The sequence below is a fragment of the Eretmochelys imbricata genome, chromosome 1 (assembly GCF_965152235.1).
Source record: "Eretmochelys imbricata isolate rEreImb1 chromosome 1, rEreImb1.hap1, whole genome shotgun sequence".
Classification (NCBI taxonomy): domain Eukaryota; kingdom Metazoa; phylum Chordata; order Testudines; family Cheloniidae; genus Eretmochelys; species Eretmochelys imbricata.
The window spans coordinates 45,539,032-45,557,745 of NC_135572.1; the positions used below are offsets into that span (position 1 = coordinate 45,539,032).

Here is an 18,714-nt window from a genome sequence, read left to right on the forward strand (position 1 = left end):
TGGAAAAACCACACATGATACTGATGCTTTTAAAGCGTCAGCACAATATTTTCTCTTGCTATTTTATAACTTTACTTAATTTTGACATTGATGATCAAATAAATTTGAATAAAGGCCACATAGTAATACAATGTCCCAGATCCCAGTCAGGATTGGGGCCCCATGTGCTGGGCATTGCACATACCTATAGAAGACCAGTCCATTCACAAGGAACCTAATGTACAAAAGGTTAGATCCTACAAAGTTCTAAGCAATTCCCAGAGGTGCATAGTACTCAATTCCTATTGACTGCAATAGAAGTTGTGGGGTGCTTAGCACCATCTTAAGTGGGTACTTAACACCACCTGACAAGGCAGAATTGATGAACATGTGGTGTAGGAAAACACCTTGGGGACTGGTAAGAATCAGAGTTTTGTAGATTACCTACATGTACAACTTTCAGCTTTGTAGGCTTTTAAGTAGGTAAGTGAATAGTAACTTTAATGGATCTCTTAACAGGCTACCTACCTAACAGTTAGCAATTTGTTGTTGGTACATTTGAACTCACTCTTCTTTTTCTTTTCCACTGTGCGGCAACTATTTTGGTTACATAGCGTTCTTTATAAATATAGCTCATGCTCTTATGCCTTTGGTAAAATATTTACACAATAATATAATACACAATACAAAATTAGATTAAAATAGAGAAAAATGGATGCGCTGTCAATACTGTAGGATATTTCTTTTAACTAGTTCACTGGTCACTAAATTTTTTGTTTTACCTACAATCTCTACTAGCACTGTCATTACTTAGGTCTTTATATGGGTGGACCTGGTAGCACTGCCTGTACTTAAGTTTGCCTGACATTTTTGATTTCAGTACCCTATTGGGTTTCTTATGTGCTGTGTGAAGTTACTTTTTCAGCAATTTTGAATTTGTCACATTTTAATTTAATTGACTGTCCCTTTTTTGTGTTGACATGGGAATAACAGAAGCTGTTGAACTACTTTCTCTAAACCAGTCATTATTTTACATACTTGTATCCTATCCCCTCTGTATTCACCACCTTCCTAAGGTAAACAATCCCAACTTTCTCTCTTCGTATGAGTGCTTCCATTATACTAATTTTTGTTGCCATTTTCTGAACCCCTGCTAATCCTAAAATCTTGGTTTTAGACAGATAATCAGTAATGCACACTGTCATAAATATAAAGGGAAGGGTAAACACCTTTAAATCCCTCCTGGCCAGAGGAAAAACCCTTTCACCTGTAAAGGGTTAAGAAGCTAAGACAACCTCGCTGGCACCTGACCAAAATGACCAATGAGGAGACAAGATACTTTCAAAGCTGGAGGGGGGGGACAATGGGTTCTCTCTGTCTTTGTGTGTTTTTTGCCGGGACCAGAGCAGGAATGCAGGTCAGAACTCCTGTAAAGAGTTAATAAGCAATCTAGTTAGATATGCGTTAGATTCTGTTTTGTTTAAATGGCTGATAAAATAAGTTGTGCTGAATGGAATGTATATTCCTGTTTTTGTGTCTTTTTGTAACTTAAGGTTTTGCCTAGAGGGATTCTCTGTTTTGAATCTGATTACCCTGTAAGGTATTTACCATCCTGATTTTACAGAGGTGATTCTTTTACTTTTTCTTTAATTAAAATTCTTCTTTTAAGAACCTGATTACTTTTTCATTGTTGTTAAGATCCAAGGGTTTGGGTCTGTGTTCACCTGTGCAAATTAGTGAGGATTTTTTATCAAGCCTTCACCAGGAAAGGGGGTGTAGGGCTTGGGGGGAATTTTGGGGGAAAAGACGTTTCCAAGTGGGCTCTTTCCCTGTTATATTTGTTAGACGCTTGGTGGTGGCAACAATAAAGTCCAGGGACAAAAGGTAAAATAGTTTGTACCTTGGGGAAGTTTTAACTGAAGCTGGTAAAAATAAGCTTCGGGGGGTTTTCATGCAGTTCCCCACATCTGTACCCTAGAGTTCAGAGTGGGGAAGGAACCTTGACACACACAATATTCCAGATGAGACCTTTGGGTGTGTAGTGGACCAGTGTTAACTAACATTGAGATATTGATAACAGAGTTGGTTATATTAAGTATCAAAGATATGAAACGGGGAATGTGTGCAAAAAAAGAGTTTAATATTCAGTTAGTGGTTTTGCAACTAGACTTACTTGCTCTATATGGTAATATGCGTTAGTAGTAGTTTTATAGCAAGTGAAAATGAATATTTTTTTTAAAATGTTTTTGCCCCTAGTGTGCTAGCTTATTTACTTCATACCTTTCTAACTATAGTAAACACTTAATACTCCCAAGACCAACATGGTAAGGGAACTTCCGTTATTCCCATTAGAGTCTACCAACTACCCATCACCAGCAAGGACATTTCTTACAGTTGTGTTGAAAATGCAAATCTGTTAAATATTAAAGAAGTCATGGTTAGTTTTGTGATTTGTGGATTACAAAGCTATTGGTAAGAGTGAAAGAAAATTAGGTCACAAATTACCTCCTTAGGCCTGGGCTACACTGGGGGGGGGGGGGGGGGTTTCGAACTAAGATATGCAACTTCAGCTACGCTATTCAAGTAGCTGAAGTCGAAGTATCTTAGTTCGACTTACCTGGCCATCCTCACGGCGGTGAGTCGACCGCAGCAGCTCCCCTGTTGATTCCGCTTACCCCTCCTCTGCTTACTCCACCACCCGATCCGGTGGGTAATGAAGACATACCCTAAGATAGTCCTGCTGTTGGATGGAGGATTGGTGTGGCAAAGAGTTGCCTTCCCTTTCTTGCCTGGGTGTTAGAGAGAGAGACTGTGCAGAGCTGACCTACCTCAGAGCCCCACTGCTACAAGAGGGAAATGAAGTTGACAACATTTGTGAGCCTGCCAAGAACCCAGAGGTTGGCAAGCAATCACTTGTACTACTTCTGCTTATATTTGGCTGTAAAAGTGAGTTATAAACTGATTTCAGATTACTTTGACTGTTAATCTTTTATATAGCTCAATTTCTGTAAAATATTGTTTTTCTGCTTTTTCCTGCCCATTAAAGGGTTGCCACCTTTCCTCTTATTTTAAAGGTTGTGTCTTCGTGTCAGATAGCCCAGGCCCTGAGCAAGCCAATATATAAGGTTCTTTGGCCCATATTTCAGCAAGGTTCATACATTGTGATAAAAACTTACCATGAATAAAACATTGTTGGGTGCTGTTCTTTAACCTAAGATTGGTAATTTTTCACAGGATTGTCCCTAATTTCCTTCTCACATAGGAACCTGCATTTGAAGTTTACAATCTAAATTAGACCTTGCACAGCAAGGAAGGCGGTCCCAAAAAAAAAGGCAAGAAAAAAGGGAGGGGGGAGGCGTTATAGAACAAGTGTTACCACATTGGAAGATTGAGGTAAACTCCTTTTTATGAATCGGTCTTGATATTTTAAAAAATGTATCAATTTCAGGAAATGTATTGAAATACATGGTGGCAGCCAGAGATAAACATTATTATTTCTTCTTATATTTAGACACACACAAAAAGCTACATTACAAGAAAATTGCATTTGCAAAGTTAGGCTCTCAAATTGTGTAATATATGAATTGTTCATGTAATCTTAATTAAGACCCCTTGTGCATATGCATTATGATAGTCTAATTACATGATCATATACTATTTTAGAACTCTTGTCTCATTCAGTGAACAGGATGCACAGTGCTCACAGAGTGGGTAGTTATTCAGTATTGCTTTTTCTTGATTGAATGTGTGGCCCCAGGACATGTTTATTGCACACCACTCAAATCCTGCGTTCAATACAGTATTTTCTTATGGTCTTTTCCGTGGCAGTATTACAGTCACTGGGCTAACTGTGCCTCTAACTCCTCATTAATCTCTTTGAGTGCACTGGCTCTGAAGCTTCAAGCTGTCACCTCTCTGAGTGGAATCAGGTGAATCTCCCACTCAGACTGGGCTTTGGGATGCATTGCTGGAGTGAAGAAACAGATTGACAGGACCAGAAGAGTACCCAAAAGTTACCTACTACAGGTCAGGCCCAACAAAAAAAAAAACAGAACACCACTAGCCGTCACCTTCAGCCTCCAACTAAAACCTCTCCAATGCATCATCAAGGATCTACAACCTATCCTGAAGGACGACCCATCACTCTCTCAGATCTTGGGAGACAGGCCAGTCCTTGCTTACAGACAGTCCCCCAACCTGAAGCAAATACTCACCAGCAACCACACACCACATAACAGAACCACTAACCCAGGAACCTATCCTTGCAACAAAGCCCGTTGCCAACTGTGTCCACATACCTCGTCAGGGGACACCATCATAGGGCCTAATCACATCAGCCACACTATCAGAGGCTCGTTCACCTGCACATCTACCAATGTGATATATGCCATCATGTGCCAGCAATGCCCCTCTGCCATGTACATTGGCCAAACTGGACAGTCTCTACGTAAAAGAATAAATGGCAGATGTCAAGAATTATAACATTCAAAAACCAGTCAGAGAACATTTCAATCTCTTTGGTCACTCGATTACAGACCTAAAAGTGGCAATTCTTCAACAAAAAAACTTCAAAAGCAGACTCCAACAAGAGACTGCTGAATTGGAATTAATTTGCAAACTGTACACCATTACATTAGGCTTGAATAAAGACTGGGAGTGGATGTGTCATTACACAAAGTAAAACTATTTCCCCATGTTTATTTTCCCCCCTCTCCCCCCACTGTTCCTCAGACTTTCTTGTCAACCGCTGGAACTGGCCCACCTTGATTATCACTACAAAAGGTCCGTCCGTCCGTCCCCGTCCCCCATCCTCCCTCCCCCCCCATCCCCCCGGCGTGCTCTCCTGCTGATAATAGCTCACCTTACCTCATCACTCTCGTTATAGTGTGTATGATAACACCCATTGTTTCATGTTCTCTGTATGTATAAATCTCCCCACTGTATTTTCCACTGAATGCATCTGATGAAGTGAGCTGTAGCTCACAAAAGCTTATGCTCAGATAAATTTGTTAGTCTCTAAGGTGCCACAAGTACTCCTTTTCTTTTTGTGGATACAGACTAACACAGCTGCTTCTCTGAAACCTAAAATAGTAAACAGTCTGTACACATGCTTGCCTTCCCTAGGGCTTAACATCCTTGGCAAGCTTGGGAAGTCCCCAACTGCTTCAGACTCTTCCCACAGAACCTGTCTCTGTGCCTGTCAGTCTGTGCATGTCAGTTCACTGACTGTTCTTTTTTCCCCCTTTCAGAAAGTCTGTTTAACCATTTAGTGTTCCTTTGACCTCTTGGCTCCCAGCCTTGGAAAAAGAGCTATTAAATTTTGGCTGGAGTGTGGAAGTAGCATTTTCATTAACAGCCTGGCAGTTGTCTTGTAATAACTTGTGTTTATTGGGAGGCTGCTTTTCTAGAGCTATGGTGTTGTCTTCCTGCTTGTTTTCCCATTAGTTCCCATTAAAGTAAAGCAGTACTACTTTGGGTAATGGTCCCTGTTGTATTCCATTAAGACTTAAGTATGCATCTGGAGTTGGAGAATTTGAAAGTAGTGTCCATTGATTTGCTCAGGTGCCCTGGATCGCCTCGTGCTTCTATCTGAGGTGATAAAGGGCATGGCAGGCTGATCACATCTCCAGTTCCTTCTCATCGCCGTATGGTCCAGATTGGAACTCTGTCATTGTTTCTGATGCACTTCTAAAAACAGTAGTTGTACAGAGTTTTATAGTAGTTTTACTATTTTTTTTCTTTCTTAGTTTTAATAGTTAATAGTTTCATAAAATCATTATATTGCAAACAGCAACATGTCTGCCACAGACACTACACTAAGGTATCTGAGTGTTTCACAAACAATTTTTTTTTTCTTTACAGCATCTCTCTGAAATAAGATGATAGTGTTTCCTCCCATTTTACAGGGAACTGAAGCACAGGAAGATTAAGACCAAAATTGTCCACTAATTTTAAGAGTCCAACTTGAGATGCCTTGGGCTTTATTTTTATTTCAGAATATTTAGCGTTTGTGTAGCACTTTTTTGTTCAGAACATAGCTCCTAGTGATTTTATTTGCAATTGTGAATGCACAGTACTTCTGCAGATCAAGCCCCAGGTGTCCCAGGGCATGCAGAAAATGAGGAACATACTGTTGACCACATGTGAAAAGTTTGGAGTCAGTGACTTGTCCAGGACCACCTACAGATTCTGTTGCAGAGGCAGGGATAGAATCTGGTTCTCCAGGGTGGCTTTGACTGCCATAACCACAGGACCATCCTTTTTCTTCCTGCAGTCCTCTGCCTCATTCATTACATACTTTCCAACTTTTGTAATACAATAGAACCTCAGAGTTACGAACACCAGAGTTACGACGAGCTGACCACAGTCCTCATTTGGAACCGCAAGTACGTAATCAAACAGCAGCAGAGACTTCAAAAAAAGCGAATGCAGTACAGTACTGTGATAAATGTAAACTACTAAAAAAATAAAGGGAAATAAGTTTTCTTCTGCATTGTAAAGTTTCAAACCTGTATTAAGTCAATGTGCAGCTCTAAACTTTTGAAAGAACCACCATAATGTTTTATTCAGAGTTATAAATATTTCAGAGTTATGAACAACGTCCATTCCCAAGGTGTTCGTAACTCTAAGGTTCTGCTGTATAGAAATAACTGTATCACTCACTCTGCAGTCTTGACTAATTGCTTGAGTATCGTCCTTCCTATGCACTGAATGAAGTACGGGTCCTGTGGAAACAACAGTATAAGCTAGTTTGTTCAATTACTATCATAATATTTATGAACAAGGGGGAAGATTAAGGCTTCACAACTGCTGCAAATAGCTGAGGAATGTTGAGAGTCATGAATCCTGGATTCTATTCCAGGTTTGAGAGGGGAGCGTTCTGTACTGGTGTCTTCCTTCCTTCAGCATGTCCTACATTTGCCTTTATCCCCTAGCTGTCCCTCTTTAGCCTGTTCTCTTCTGCTGCTTTCCCTCCTCCTCTGACCTGCCTTAGCTTGCTGCTATCTACCCCAGCCTGCCTTTGTTATTGTCAGTTCCAGTTCCCAGGGCCATAGTGGCCCTGGCTGTTGGAAGGAGCGGTTGACCAAAATGTCCTACTCCGCTCTGGACTGGAGCATGCTTACTAGCTGTGTGCAGGTAGAGCATACTTGGGGTAGACAGAATCTTCAGAGAATAATTGTCTAGCCTGTCACAAACCATTATGAAGCATGTACAAACAGATTGGAAACCTTGTTTTACTTAGTGTTCTGGGTTCCGCCTTATAGTGCTCGTGGGACAGGAAAGACTCTGGTGGTGTGTGTGTGGTTAAAGACCTGGCTTCCCAGAGGTCCAGGACAGGTAGCCCTTTTCTCCTATTGCTCGTTGTAGCTGCAGCTGCTAACAGGCTTCAAGACCAAATGTAAAAATAAAATAAATAGTGTCCTCCTCCCCCGCTGTCCACAACTTCTAGTTTCAGGTATTTCACATTTATTAATGGTGAACTAGAAGTCTTCAGTCTGCAGGGCTGAACAAAATGCTGAATTTACTGCTGGATTTTAAACTGCTTCGAGGATTTGGTTGGTAGGAACAGGTTTTTCAGTATGAAATTTTAGTTTTGTGAGGTTTGGAGAAAAGGGAGGATAATTTTCCTTACATGCACGTTTTAATTAATTTAATGTACCTCTTGGGATATAAAAGTATGCATGATTTTGCAAAATCTGTACTGTGAGTGTTTGAGTAATAATTTTTATTTCTGTGTAAGCTGATGTACTTGTAATTTTATCAACAAATTGTTTATACCCCAGATTTCTTCACTGAAAGACTAACTTCTCATATGTGATAAATGTAAAATTGTGTTCTTGAAGTCATTGTATTGAATAGGACCTTAAAATGTTTTCTAATATAATAACTACTTGTATTTGAAGTTATCAGTCTAGGTGCTGGTAGTTAATACAGCTTAGTTCTTATTTCTAAGGTAGCAAGCCAAGCATTAAAAACTACCAAAGGATCAAAAGAACATGATTTACAGAACTTAAATTGCTTGGAAGCTGTTATCTGAGTAGTGCATAAGTTTGCTCTGAATGCACATAGCAGTGTGTTTAAAGACTTCTTCTTTTCTTCTTTCACAGGAAAGATGATAAAGATTATGCTTTAAAACAAATAGAAGGTACTGGAATTTCTATGTCTGCATGCAGAGAAATAGCAGTAAGTAACAATCTCCCTTTTTTATCATCAGTAAGATTTTAATAAAGTATTTTTTGAAGTGAATGCATCTTAATTTAATGTTTTAGTTTCAATGAATCCTCTACCTTTCTAAATACAGGAGAAAATCTTAAATTTGAGGTTTAAAGTAAACCTAATTCCCTTATATAAGAGTTTGTCTATTAATTTTTCGCTGAAGAATGGTGCAATTCCTAACTTACATTTTATTGCATATTTAAGCATAATAAATCATAACTATCTGTACCTCTGAATGCATATTGCTTAGTACTGGAAATAAGTGTATGATTTTCTCTTTATTAAAACAGTGACTGTCTGAACTTTGTTATATTTTTCAGCACTGTTCGTTTATAGTAAGTTTGGGTATAATGGTTTAATTTTAGTTTACAATTTATGTCCTTTCCCATTGAAAGACCTTGTACCCTTAAGAGTAATGTAGCCATATCTGATCGCAAGGGGAGCGCTCAAAACAAATTTCCAATATCTTCAGTTAGCAGATATCAAATGCAATTTTGTGTTTGGATATTATGTCGGTCTGTGACTCTCTTTTCCTGTCTAATATTTAAAGAGGAAAATCATAGAACTACATTTTAATGCAAATAGTTAATATAAAACTTCAGTGTAAGACAGAATATATACATCCTGTAAATATTCTATTATTCATATAGAACATTGATTAATTTTTTAGATTTGCCAGTGCACCAGATCCACTTGGTGATATTAAGACCCTTAATTATTTAAATGTCAAGAATTTGGTGATTCACTAATCTTAAATAAAATTTTTTTCTTTGGTTAAATGAGCTGTCACTTCTTCGTAAAATACAAACTCATGAATCTTTAAATGTATCTTTTTGTTTAGGATCATATTTGTGTGGATCCCTTGATATCTTATTTTGTTCTCAAATGATTTCTTAATGGTGCAGAAACATTGTTTGTGGATGCAGATAATTGACTGTTCTGGTAGAAACATCTTCCTGAAATTAATGCTTAGTTTTTTATGAAAAGTTGATATGAGAGAGGTGAGATGTGATGCTTTTGATTTTAATAATTTTATTACTTTATTACCAATGAAATAGATAATATAAGATTAGAATTGTATTTTAAAGACCTAAGCCAAGATTGAGACATGACTAGTGATTTTTGGGTGCTTAGCCTAAGACATCTTAAAGGGTACTGACTTCAGAGAATAAATGCTCAATAGCACTTCCTGAAAATCGGTCCATTCAACTGCAGTTCAAGTTAAGCACCCAGACACTGAAGGTCTCCTTCCCTCCTCCCAAAAAAATCTTCAGTCACTTTTGGAAAACTTGACCTTTTCTTAAAAGTGGAAAATCCTAGGTGTGTTTTTGTTTGTTTTATTAACTTGTTGTGGATATGATAGTGTGACATAGAACTGAGTAAGACTGTGAAGGTCCATGAAAGAGTTTTGGTGAGAGACTCAACATTTTATGAAATAACATTCTGTATATACTTAGAATGCTGCTAGTATTTAAGGTTTCTTGACACTTCCCGTTATAAGACCCTGTTCTCAGTTGCTTATAACTTTGCGAAACTCTAGCCATTTGGGCTGAAATTGCCCATACTGAGTATCTGCTGCAGGCTGAAGTTGTTCTGGAGAATTACAGCTAAAACAGTTCAGGTGTTTCAAAGAGAGAGTAGGTGAAAATAACCTTTTTTTTTTTTGCCAATGTTAAACAATGCTCATAACCGTTGCCCCAAGAAGCTATAGTCCCTCCCTGATTTGGAGCGGGATCTTGAAATTTGGTAGTGGGAGTCACCCTTGTGATAAGAATGTGTCTTTTGCTGTGCCCATGAAAAGTCACCTAAATTTGGCCAGCTTGAGAGCCTCTGAAAATGTCAGTTTGCACATGCTCAAGAGAGACTTGTTTGGATACCAAATTCTCTAAAGATTCCAGTTTTGAACATGCTCTGTCCTAGGGCTGCAGGGACTGAACAGGACTTTTTCTGCAATTGCTCTTGGACACCAGGGGCCACTATAGTGCCAGCTGTTTGGAACTGAGAGTGGGGAGATGCTCACAGTGCTCTTGCTGACTGGATCCAGGAACTAAGGAGAATGCACAGCAGTGGGATGCAGAGGGGTCAGGAAAAGGTGTGGGAGGGTGAATGGATTGTAGGAGCCAAAAGGTTCAGGAGGAGCAGAAGGGGTAGGCAACAGAAGCTAGCTGGGTGTGGCAGCGGGCGTACAGGGGCAGAAAGGTCTATGTTCCTTCCTTACAGAACTTGGAATTGAACCTCAAAGTCATCGGTTGCTGTATTCCTTTATCAGCAAATAGCTGTGAAACCTACTGGCAAAGTGTGTCATCCTTCCTTCTCCAGGGATTGGGTCACATAGAGAATAACAGTCAGCTGGGGCTTCCAGTAACTTCATTTAAATCAAGTGAATTAGAAGATTACTATTAGCAGTACCTACGATATGCTAGGTGCTGTCTAAGCACACGGGAAGAACAGTCCCTTCTGCTTTCTGAGGCCCTCTGCCCCATCCCTTTGCCCTTGAAGCATTCTGTTTGGTTTTGGGCACTGATGTTTGTTTAAATATCCAGCTGTGGATCTAAAGGTTCTAACTCTTCTTATGATCCAAGCTGAGGATTAGTATGGTTCCACAGAATGGAACGTCTGTTTTTCAATTTTTTTAAAAAAAAAGGAAATTTCCTTAAAATTACCTTTAAAAAATGTCCAGAGAATCCAATTTTCCAGGGTAGCAATCAGCTGCCTTAAGTATGAGACCATTCCTTCCTGCAATCCACTCCCTCGTTCACTACATTCTTTTCAACATTTTCAGCAAGTGAGGCAGGGGTCCTGTAGACAAGTCTCCTTCAATACACAACCCTGATTCATCCCCAGAGCGTCAACCATTGTGTGCATTGATTGAGTCTGGGTTCCTGAGAGGGAAAAATAGTATGTGACCATATAATTAAAGACTGCGCTGATACATGCTGTGATAAAGTTCCTCCTCTGCCTTGGTGGGTTCTGCGCTTTCTGGCGGATTTGCTCACCTCAGAGGTTCATGGCAGTCCTCAGTTTGGCTCCTTTTGTTAGTGGCACAAACCTGCCATTCACTCAGCTAACCTCATCACTGGCCAGCATGGGGAAAAGGAGAACAATCCCCGCAGTCTCTGCTGGGCCACCTAATGCGTCAGGGAACAGGCCAGAGACCTTCCCCTCTGGTGGGACCCACAGTCCAGATCAACTCCTCTTATATCAAATAGAGAGTTGGGGGGGATGAGAGGGAACCCGGGCCTGCCCTCTACTCCGGGTTCCAGCCCAGGGCCCTGTGGATTGCAGCTGTCTATAGTGTCTCCTGTAACAGCTACGTGACAGCTACAACTCCCTGGGCTACTTCCCCATGGCCTCCTCCCAACACCTTCTTTGTCCTCACCACGGAACCTTCCTCCTGATGTCTGATAACGCTTATACTCCTCAGTTCTCTAGCAGTATGCCTACTCACTCAGCTTCTTGCGCACCTCTTGCTCCCAGCTCCTTGAATGCATCTCACTAACTGAAGTGAGGTCCTTTTTAAACCAAGTGCCCTGATTAGCCTGCCTGTCCTAATTGATTCTAGTAGCTTCTTAATTGGTTCCAGGTGTCCTAATTAGCCTGCCTGCCATAATGGGTTCCAACAACTTCCTGATTGTTCTGGAACAGCCCATTATCTTACTCAGGGGAAAGGGACCTGCTTAATCTAGGTTAAAAAAAACCCTAAATGAACCTATATTACATTGACTTTATTATCTTGGAGCCAGCTGGTACAATGAGTTAAAAGATCATTGCACCACTATGCTAGACGCTGTTCAAAAACCTAGGAAGACAATTCCTCCCCCTCCCCCCAGTCTGCATTAGGGCAGTCTGTTTTAGTGCATTGTCATTTGATTTATTCACTTTGTTGCCTAACCTTTTTACTTTATCAATTAGCTTTGTCATTAGATGCTCTCTTGACCTTGTAGTTCCTTTGTAATATTTGTCCAGCACTTCAATAGTCAATGGTGCTCTGTTAATGTAGTATAGCCTAATGATCCAGTGGTTCTTAACCTAGGGTGCACGCACCCCCTGGGGGTGCAAGATGTCCTTTTTGGGGGTGCGAGACATGCCATTTTTTTAAGAAGGTAAATCAGTGAAAACACATTGAACAGAGGCACGTAAGTACAACTACTTGGTTTCATCAAACCTATGTATTAACATTATATATTTTTTAACCATTACAAACAGGTTTAAAGAACTGACCTACTTCAACGATTTTTGATAATGGGTGCGAGAACATATTTTGAGAACCAAAGGGGTGCAGGCTGCAGTAAAGGTTAAGAACCACTTCCTTCTGGAATTTTATATGCACTGTAACCACCACAGTTTGCTATGAGTAGTAGGCTGTGAAAAATCCTTGTTCTCTAAATATGCAGAGTCTAGCAACGTTTTAGGATGAGATCAGATTAGGAATGCTCCACAGATGAAATTCAGAGTTGTTAAAGTACTACCTTGCTACAAGAGATGCAAACCTACCCATTGAAGTATAATGGTTAGTAACTGTTTCAACTATCAGCGCTTTTGCTTTGGCTGCTGAGGAGTATTTTGCTATCAGGAAAGTTTCTGTGCAGTTTAGCTTTGTAGTGAAATGGGGACTTCTGTGAATTGGCATGGTGGTTTTTGTCCATCCACCTCAGTCCTGAGCAGACAAAATGTGTGGGGAAAGCTTGTTTTGCATCTGGGTGCTCTATTTGTATATTATAGCTAGTTTTTTTGGTGCAGTTCCTTTTCTTTTGGGGTTTGGCTCTGGGATAGGGTGGAATGATTTAAACCAGTGATTAAATCACTGATTTGATTTAATTTATTTAAATCAGTAAGCAGGAAACCTTGATTTAAGTAATCTATTTTAATTGTTTTGCATTTATACTTATTTTCCTAAAGAGAGGTTCATTCCCATTGTTTGGTGTAACCATTAAAACATGCCGCTTTGCAACTAAACATAGCCTCTACACTAAAGTTGGTATTTCTTTTTTGCTAACCAGGAGGATACACTATATCTATAAACACTTATTTAAGCAGTTTTATAATTGAACATGCCTTTATTCAGATTCTTAATTTTTACTTTTTCATGTTAGACAATGATGACGCGCGCGCACGCGCACACGCGCACATACACACACAGAGAAGTGTGTGTTTTAAACTTGTGATTTGTGTCAAATTGCGTTTGGTTGGAAATTGGAATTCAATTAAATGTACAACAGCATTTAAAAATTGTATTAGTTAAATAAAACTAAATTGAATGTGCTAGATACATAAAGAAAAAAGTTGATCAAAAGATATTTTGCATTTAAAACTGACTTATTAAACAAAGGAAGTATTATCTGTAGTTTGAATTTTAGCTGATACCTTCTGGTCACGAAATCCTTCAGGTTTTGAGAACTTCTAGGTCTCATCCTCTCCCATATTGTTTCTCTTCGTAGATTGGAAGAGGAAAAAAGCTTTGCTTTTTCAACTCCCATTTGGTGTCTCAATTTGGAGTGAGCTAATCCAAATTAAGAAAATATTTTCTCGGCACCTGCAGAAAAGGCTACTGCTGCCAAAAGCTATTTAGTGTGTCTTCAACAAACGGTGGTTCTAGGGGCTTAACCCGTGATTTCCAGCAATTCAGTAGTTTGCCTTGCTGCCAAAGTTTTTAAGAAAACTTACATTGCTTGCATGGTTCACCTCCAGCCCTGAAATTCATTGTAGTTGGCATGATTATTAAATGCCAATGCTATAGCAGTGTATTTTTTTCAACTGTTAAGCATCTACCCTTGTACATTGTTGAGAATATTGTTATGAAAATGCAGCAGAGAATTGCTTCTTCATTGCTTGTAATTTAGCTTTGTTGGGGTTTTTTTCTACACTGTTTCTTGAAGTTCTTTCCAAATTTCAACAATATCAGCAATAGAACAGCTATCCTTTTGTAATTTATCCAGTGCTATGGAAATAGGATTCAGTATGTTCAGCATATTTTCTGCATTTCTCTTCAGTTCAATTTTTAGTGGTGTTGCATATTATTTTATTTATTTAAATGGTTTCAATAAATTCTAATACATATATACCTTAATGTAGATTGTCATAATTTCACATTTAATTTTAAATAGGTTTATTTTGAAATTAAGTGCATTTTTCTTTTTTAATAAAAAACATCTAATCTTTTTTTAATCTATTTTTTTTATCCATTGTCCTGTTGGATGGTGGTAGGAACTGTTCTAAACTGTGAAAGTAATAAGTTCTTTTCCATATATAAGATAACTTCCTGGGAACTCCTTTTCTTAAGGATGATTGATCGATCAAGCCAAAGGATGGTTCAAGTCTGGAAGGGTATTTCGCCAACCCTGTTGGTTAGGTGAAGGAAACATTTTCCACAGTAATGAATTCTTGTCTGGGTGGTTAGAGAAACCATGTTAGCACCTCCCTTACAAAGCAATCTTAATGGTTCTTGTCAGAAGGTATTGACATCATTTTCTTAACAGAGGTAGTCAGAAACTTTTTGAATGAGAGTCTGATTCTGTCCTAGAGAGTCCAGAACAGTGGTGTCTGACTTTTTTTTCAGCCTGGGTGTTGAACATGCTTTATAAAAATCTGGGGGGGGAAGGGGAGGTTGTCATAAATATAATCATAATAATTTGGGGCAGCGGTTCTCAAAGTATGGGACGCACCTCCCAAGGGAGGTACGGGAATGTGTAAAGGGAGGCTGTGGTACTCTGTGCCTGAAAGCAGCACACTAGAACCCCCATATTCACTACTGTCATAATTATATGATTTGTACAAAGTATGCCTTCCGAGGTATCATTTTAGAAGTCTTGATCTGCTGAACTTTAATATCCTGTTGGATTGTATGTGCTATCATTGTGTTTGAAGTTATGAAGTTTTGCTATATATGTGTTACTGAACTACGTTGGAAATTGGAAATGCCCACAACCAGCCTTTCAGGTACAACAGTGGAGGAACCAGATGTGCGAATGGCCTGTTAAAGGGAATACACACTCACAAGGATTGTCCCAGGAATCGTCTGCAATGGAGACTTCTCAGAGATAGCATGTAGACAATGGAAACTGATTGAGCCAGGAAACAAGCATAGATGTTTCCAGCAAGCTGGAAGAAGCTATAAGAGGGGGAAGTGACATCGTTTGGCCTCCCCCCCTCCCCCAGCTCAACATCTGGAGTACAAAGATTTTGAAGTGGGGAGGTGGTCCCAGGCTGGAAAGGAGAGTCCCAGCTTGTATATTAAGGAACTATACCATCAGGGTGAGACACTGTTTGATTTAAATCCAGTCTAGTTTATAGAACTAAGACTGCAGATTTATTTTATTTCTTAAGTAACCAAGTTTGATCTGTATGCTTACTACTTACAATCACTTAAAATCTATCTTTCTGTAGTCAGTACATCTGTTTTATATTTTACCTTAAAGAGTGTGCTTTGGTTGAAGTGCTTGGGAAATCTGTTCAGTGTACAAAAGCTGATGCATGTCCTCTCCACGCTGAGGGAGGGGCAGGCTGGGTAATAAACTTACACTGGTCAGGCTTCTGACCAGGGCAGGACAGTTCAGTCCAGTCCTGGGCTACTAGGCTGGAGAGTTGGGGGAATTGTCTGGAACCTCTCTATTGTTAGTTCATAAATGGCTAGGAGATGCATTCATGTAACTCTGCTGGGTGTGTCCCTGCCTATGGGTGGCTGTGTAAGTGCAGTACCTGGAGAGGTTTGCAGCTTGTCACAGCATCACAGTGTGAGAGGGAACCCAGGTTGGTATGCCAGAGGGCTCAGCAGTACCCCAATTCCAGGTTGTAACCCAGGGAACCCATCACAGAGGCGTGTGTGTGTGTGGTGGGTTTAACAGCTTTGGCTGTCAGCCCTGGGCAGCTGAGGCTCATGCAGAAGGTTCCATTCAAACCCAGGGTTAGAGGATAAAGGGGACAGCTGGAGCCCAAGCTGCCCTGGGCGGAGAGCTGTTCGTCAGAGCCCATATTAAATTCAGATAGATGAGTCTACTGATATATCAAATGCTGCACAGCTACTGGTATATATTCGTTTTGCTACAGCAACAGAATTAAAAGAGGGGATTTCTGTTTTGCCATTGACTTCCAACATGAGGAACTGGTAAAGAGCTTTTTAAACTATTAAATAATTTTGTCCAAGATACAGGCCTTGATTGGGGACATTGTTTTGGAATTTGCAGTCATGGAGCACAATCTATGACAGGACAGGGTCGTGAGAAGGCTACAAAAAGTGGCCCCTACAGCAACCTGGAATCATTATATGATCCACAGACAGGCAATGGCTGCTAAGAAGATGCCAGAGGAGGCCAGCAATGTTCTTTCAGTTGCAGTAAAAATTATAAGCTTTATAAAGTTGCACCTGGTTAATTCAAGGGTTTTTGCCATTTTATGCAGTGATGGGGGCCATATTAACACAGTTGTTATGTGCAGAAGTTTATTGGCTGTTCTAGGGCCAGGTGCTGACAAGATTATGTGAACTGCGTGAGGAAGTCTGTATTTTTCTTGCCGATAATAACTTGTACAGCATTTCAGTGACACTTAGATATCCTTGTTGCCATATCTGGCAGACATATTTGAGCGAATTAATTCTTTGAATGTGTCACTTCAGGGATGAGATGCAAATGTTTTCATTGCTAATGATCACGTTAGTAAGTGAATGTAGTTATCCGAACTGTGGTCTTCACATGTGAAGCAGGGATCTATTTTCATATTTTCAACAGTGGAGAGTGTTGTGCAACAGTGCGGTGATCTGTCAGTTGACATTATCCAGGACGTAATTGTTCAGCACTTAGGCGGGCTGCAGGAGCTGTTTTGTGAATACTTTCCTGAAGTGGGCAAAGACAAATGTAATCAATGAGATCAGGAACCCATTCAGCTTTAAGCCGAACCCAACAAATATGCTGTCCTTAAAAGAAGAGGAAATCCTTATGGACCTGTCAAGCGACAAAGAACTGCAGCACAAATTTTCACAAATGCTAGTTGCAGACTTTTGGTTATCAGTGGGATCTGAGTTTAATGTGTTAACACACCAAGGCTCTTAAAGCCCTCATTCCTTTTTCATCCACCTACCTGTGAATGAGCCTTCTCAACATTAACCATAATCAAAACAAAGTATCGCTCCCAGCTTGCTGTTGAAGATGACTTACATCTCTTCCTTTCTACACTGCAATTTCGAATGCTACTACTTTGGACAGTGAGGAAACACACCCCTCCCACTGATCATATAGGACAGCTGGATATTGTACTGAATTAATATATCCTTGTTTAGTGTCATGTTTTCTAAAATATTTGTGGAGTTTTATTTTAGCTGCTTCCATTTGTACATTCATTTTTTGCAACATATAGGATTTTGTTTGTTATATTGTGTTAGTAAACTATGGGGAGGAGCAGTAATTTTTTTCATAGTTCAGGAAGGCTCACTATGACAAAATTTGAGAACTCCTGCTTTGAGGCATATTCTCTGCACTATTGCACTCCCTTTATTTCACTGGAGCAGCACATAAGGAGCAGAAACCACATACCCAGAGCAAGACTATCTAAGCAAGAGATGATGTATCTGGCTCCTATGCATCCCTCCCCATAGCTTCACATGGGGTGAGGAGGGAAGTGGCTGGGAGCATGCTGAACGCAGGTTATCTTCAGTGGTGTATGGTTCCTTGGGGGCCATAGCCAGCTCCTGTGAGCAAGACTGCTCTGACTGTGTAAGGACTGGAACAAGAAATCAGGGAGCCATAACTGGTTGACTTCTCATTTTCCACTCTGTTGGGCTGCCCTAGCTGGAGGGGAGCTGTCCTTTGCTAGGCACTCTCCTAGGCTGAGGCAGAGCTAATTGAGCTCCTAACTTGCTCTCCTTAGGGCTTCCACAGCCTGTCAGAGAGACTAAGCAATGGAGTTACTACTTCTCTTCCTTCCATGTGGTGTAGCAGGCAGCAGTAGGGGAGCTGCTGCCGTGCTGTTCAGAGCACTGCAGTCCATGTTAGAGCTGACTGCAAAAGATAGTGGGAGGCATCTAGGAGGGTGGTGCCTCCTACCTTCATAGCAATGGGCTGATTCAAACACTTCTGTTGAAAAATTGCAGTGATTACTTGTTTTCAGTTTGTGACCAAGTCTACATTTTCTTAGCAGTCATGCCCAAGGACCACAAAACATAGGCATGGGCATAGACAACTTTTTTTTTATTTGGTACTAGAGTTGGAGGAAAAAAGAAGGCATATGAAGCCAGGCATGCTATCTTTTTTATAGTCTTTCCTCGGCAAAGTTTCTGAATGAAGTAGGAATCCAAGGTAGTTACATAAACAAATCATAAAAGCAATTGTTTTCTAGTGTAATCAACAAATCAGGTGTTGCCTTTCTTCATCTTGCCACAATAGAGTGTTCTACGAAGAACTGAGTGACTTTGTTAAGCCATTACCTGCAACAGGAATTAAATGTCAGTTGCCTGATACCGTTAGCATTTCTGTGATGCCCGATCAACCGTTACTTAAGTTGTCCCTTTGTGTAACTTCGTGGAACAAGGCT

General features: G+C 40.1%; 1 protein-coding gene across 3 annotated transcripts in view; it reads left to right on the forward strand.

Moving 5' to 3' along the window:
• CDK8 (cyclin dependent kinase 8) overlaps positions 1-18,714 on the forward strand; it is a 198,210-nt gene that overhangs the window by 76,818 nt on the left and 102,678 nt on the right. For all 3 annotated transcript variants that reach the window (XM_077809605.1, XM_077809614.1, XM_077809624.1), the window contains exon 2: positions 8,088-8,163. In XM_077809605.1, coding sequence (XP_077665731.1) covers positions 8,088-8,163 — 76 coding nt within the window. The remainder of the gene's footprint in view (positions 1-8,087; positions 8,164-18,714) is intronic.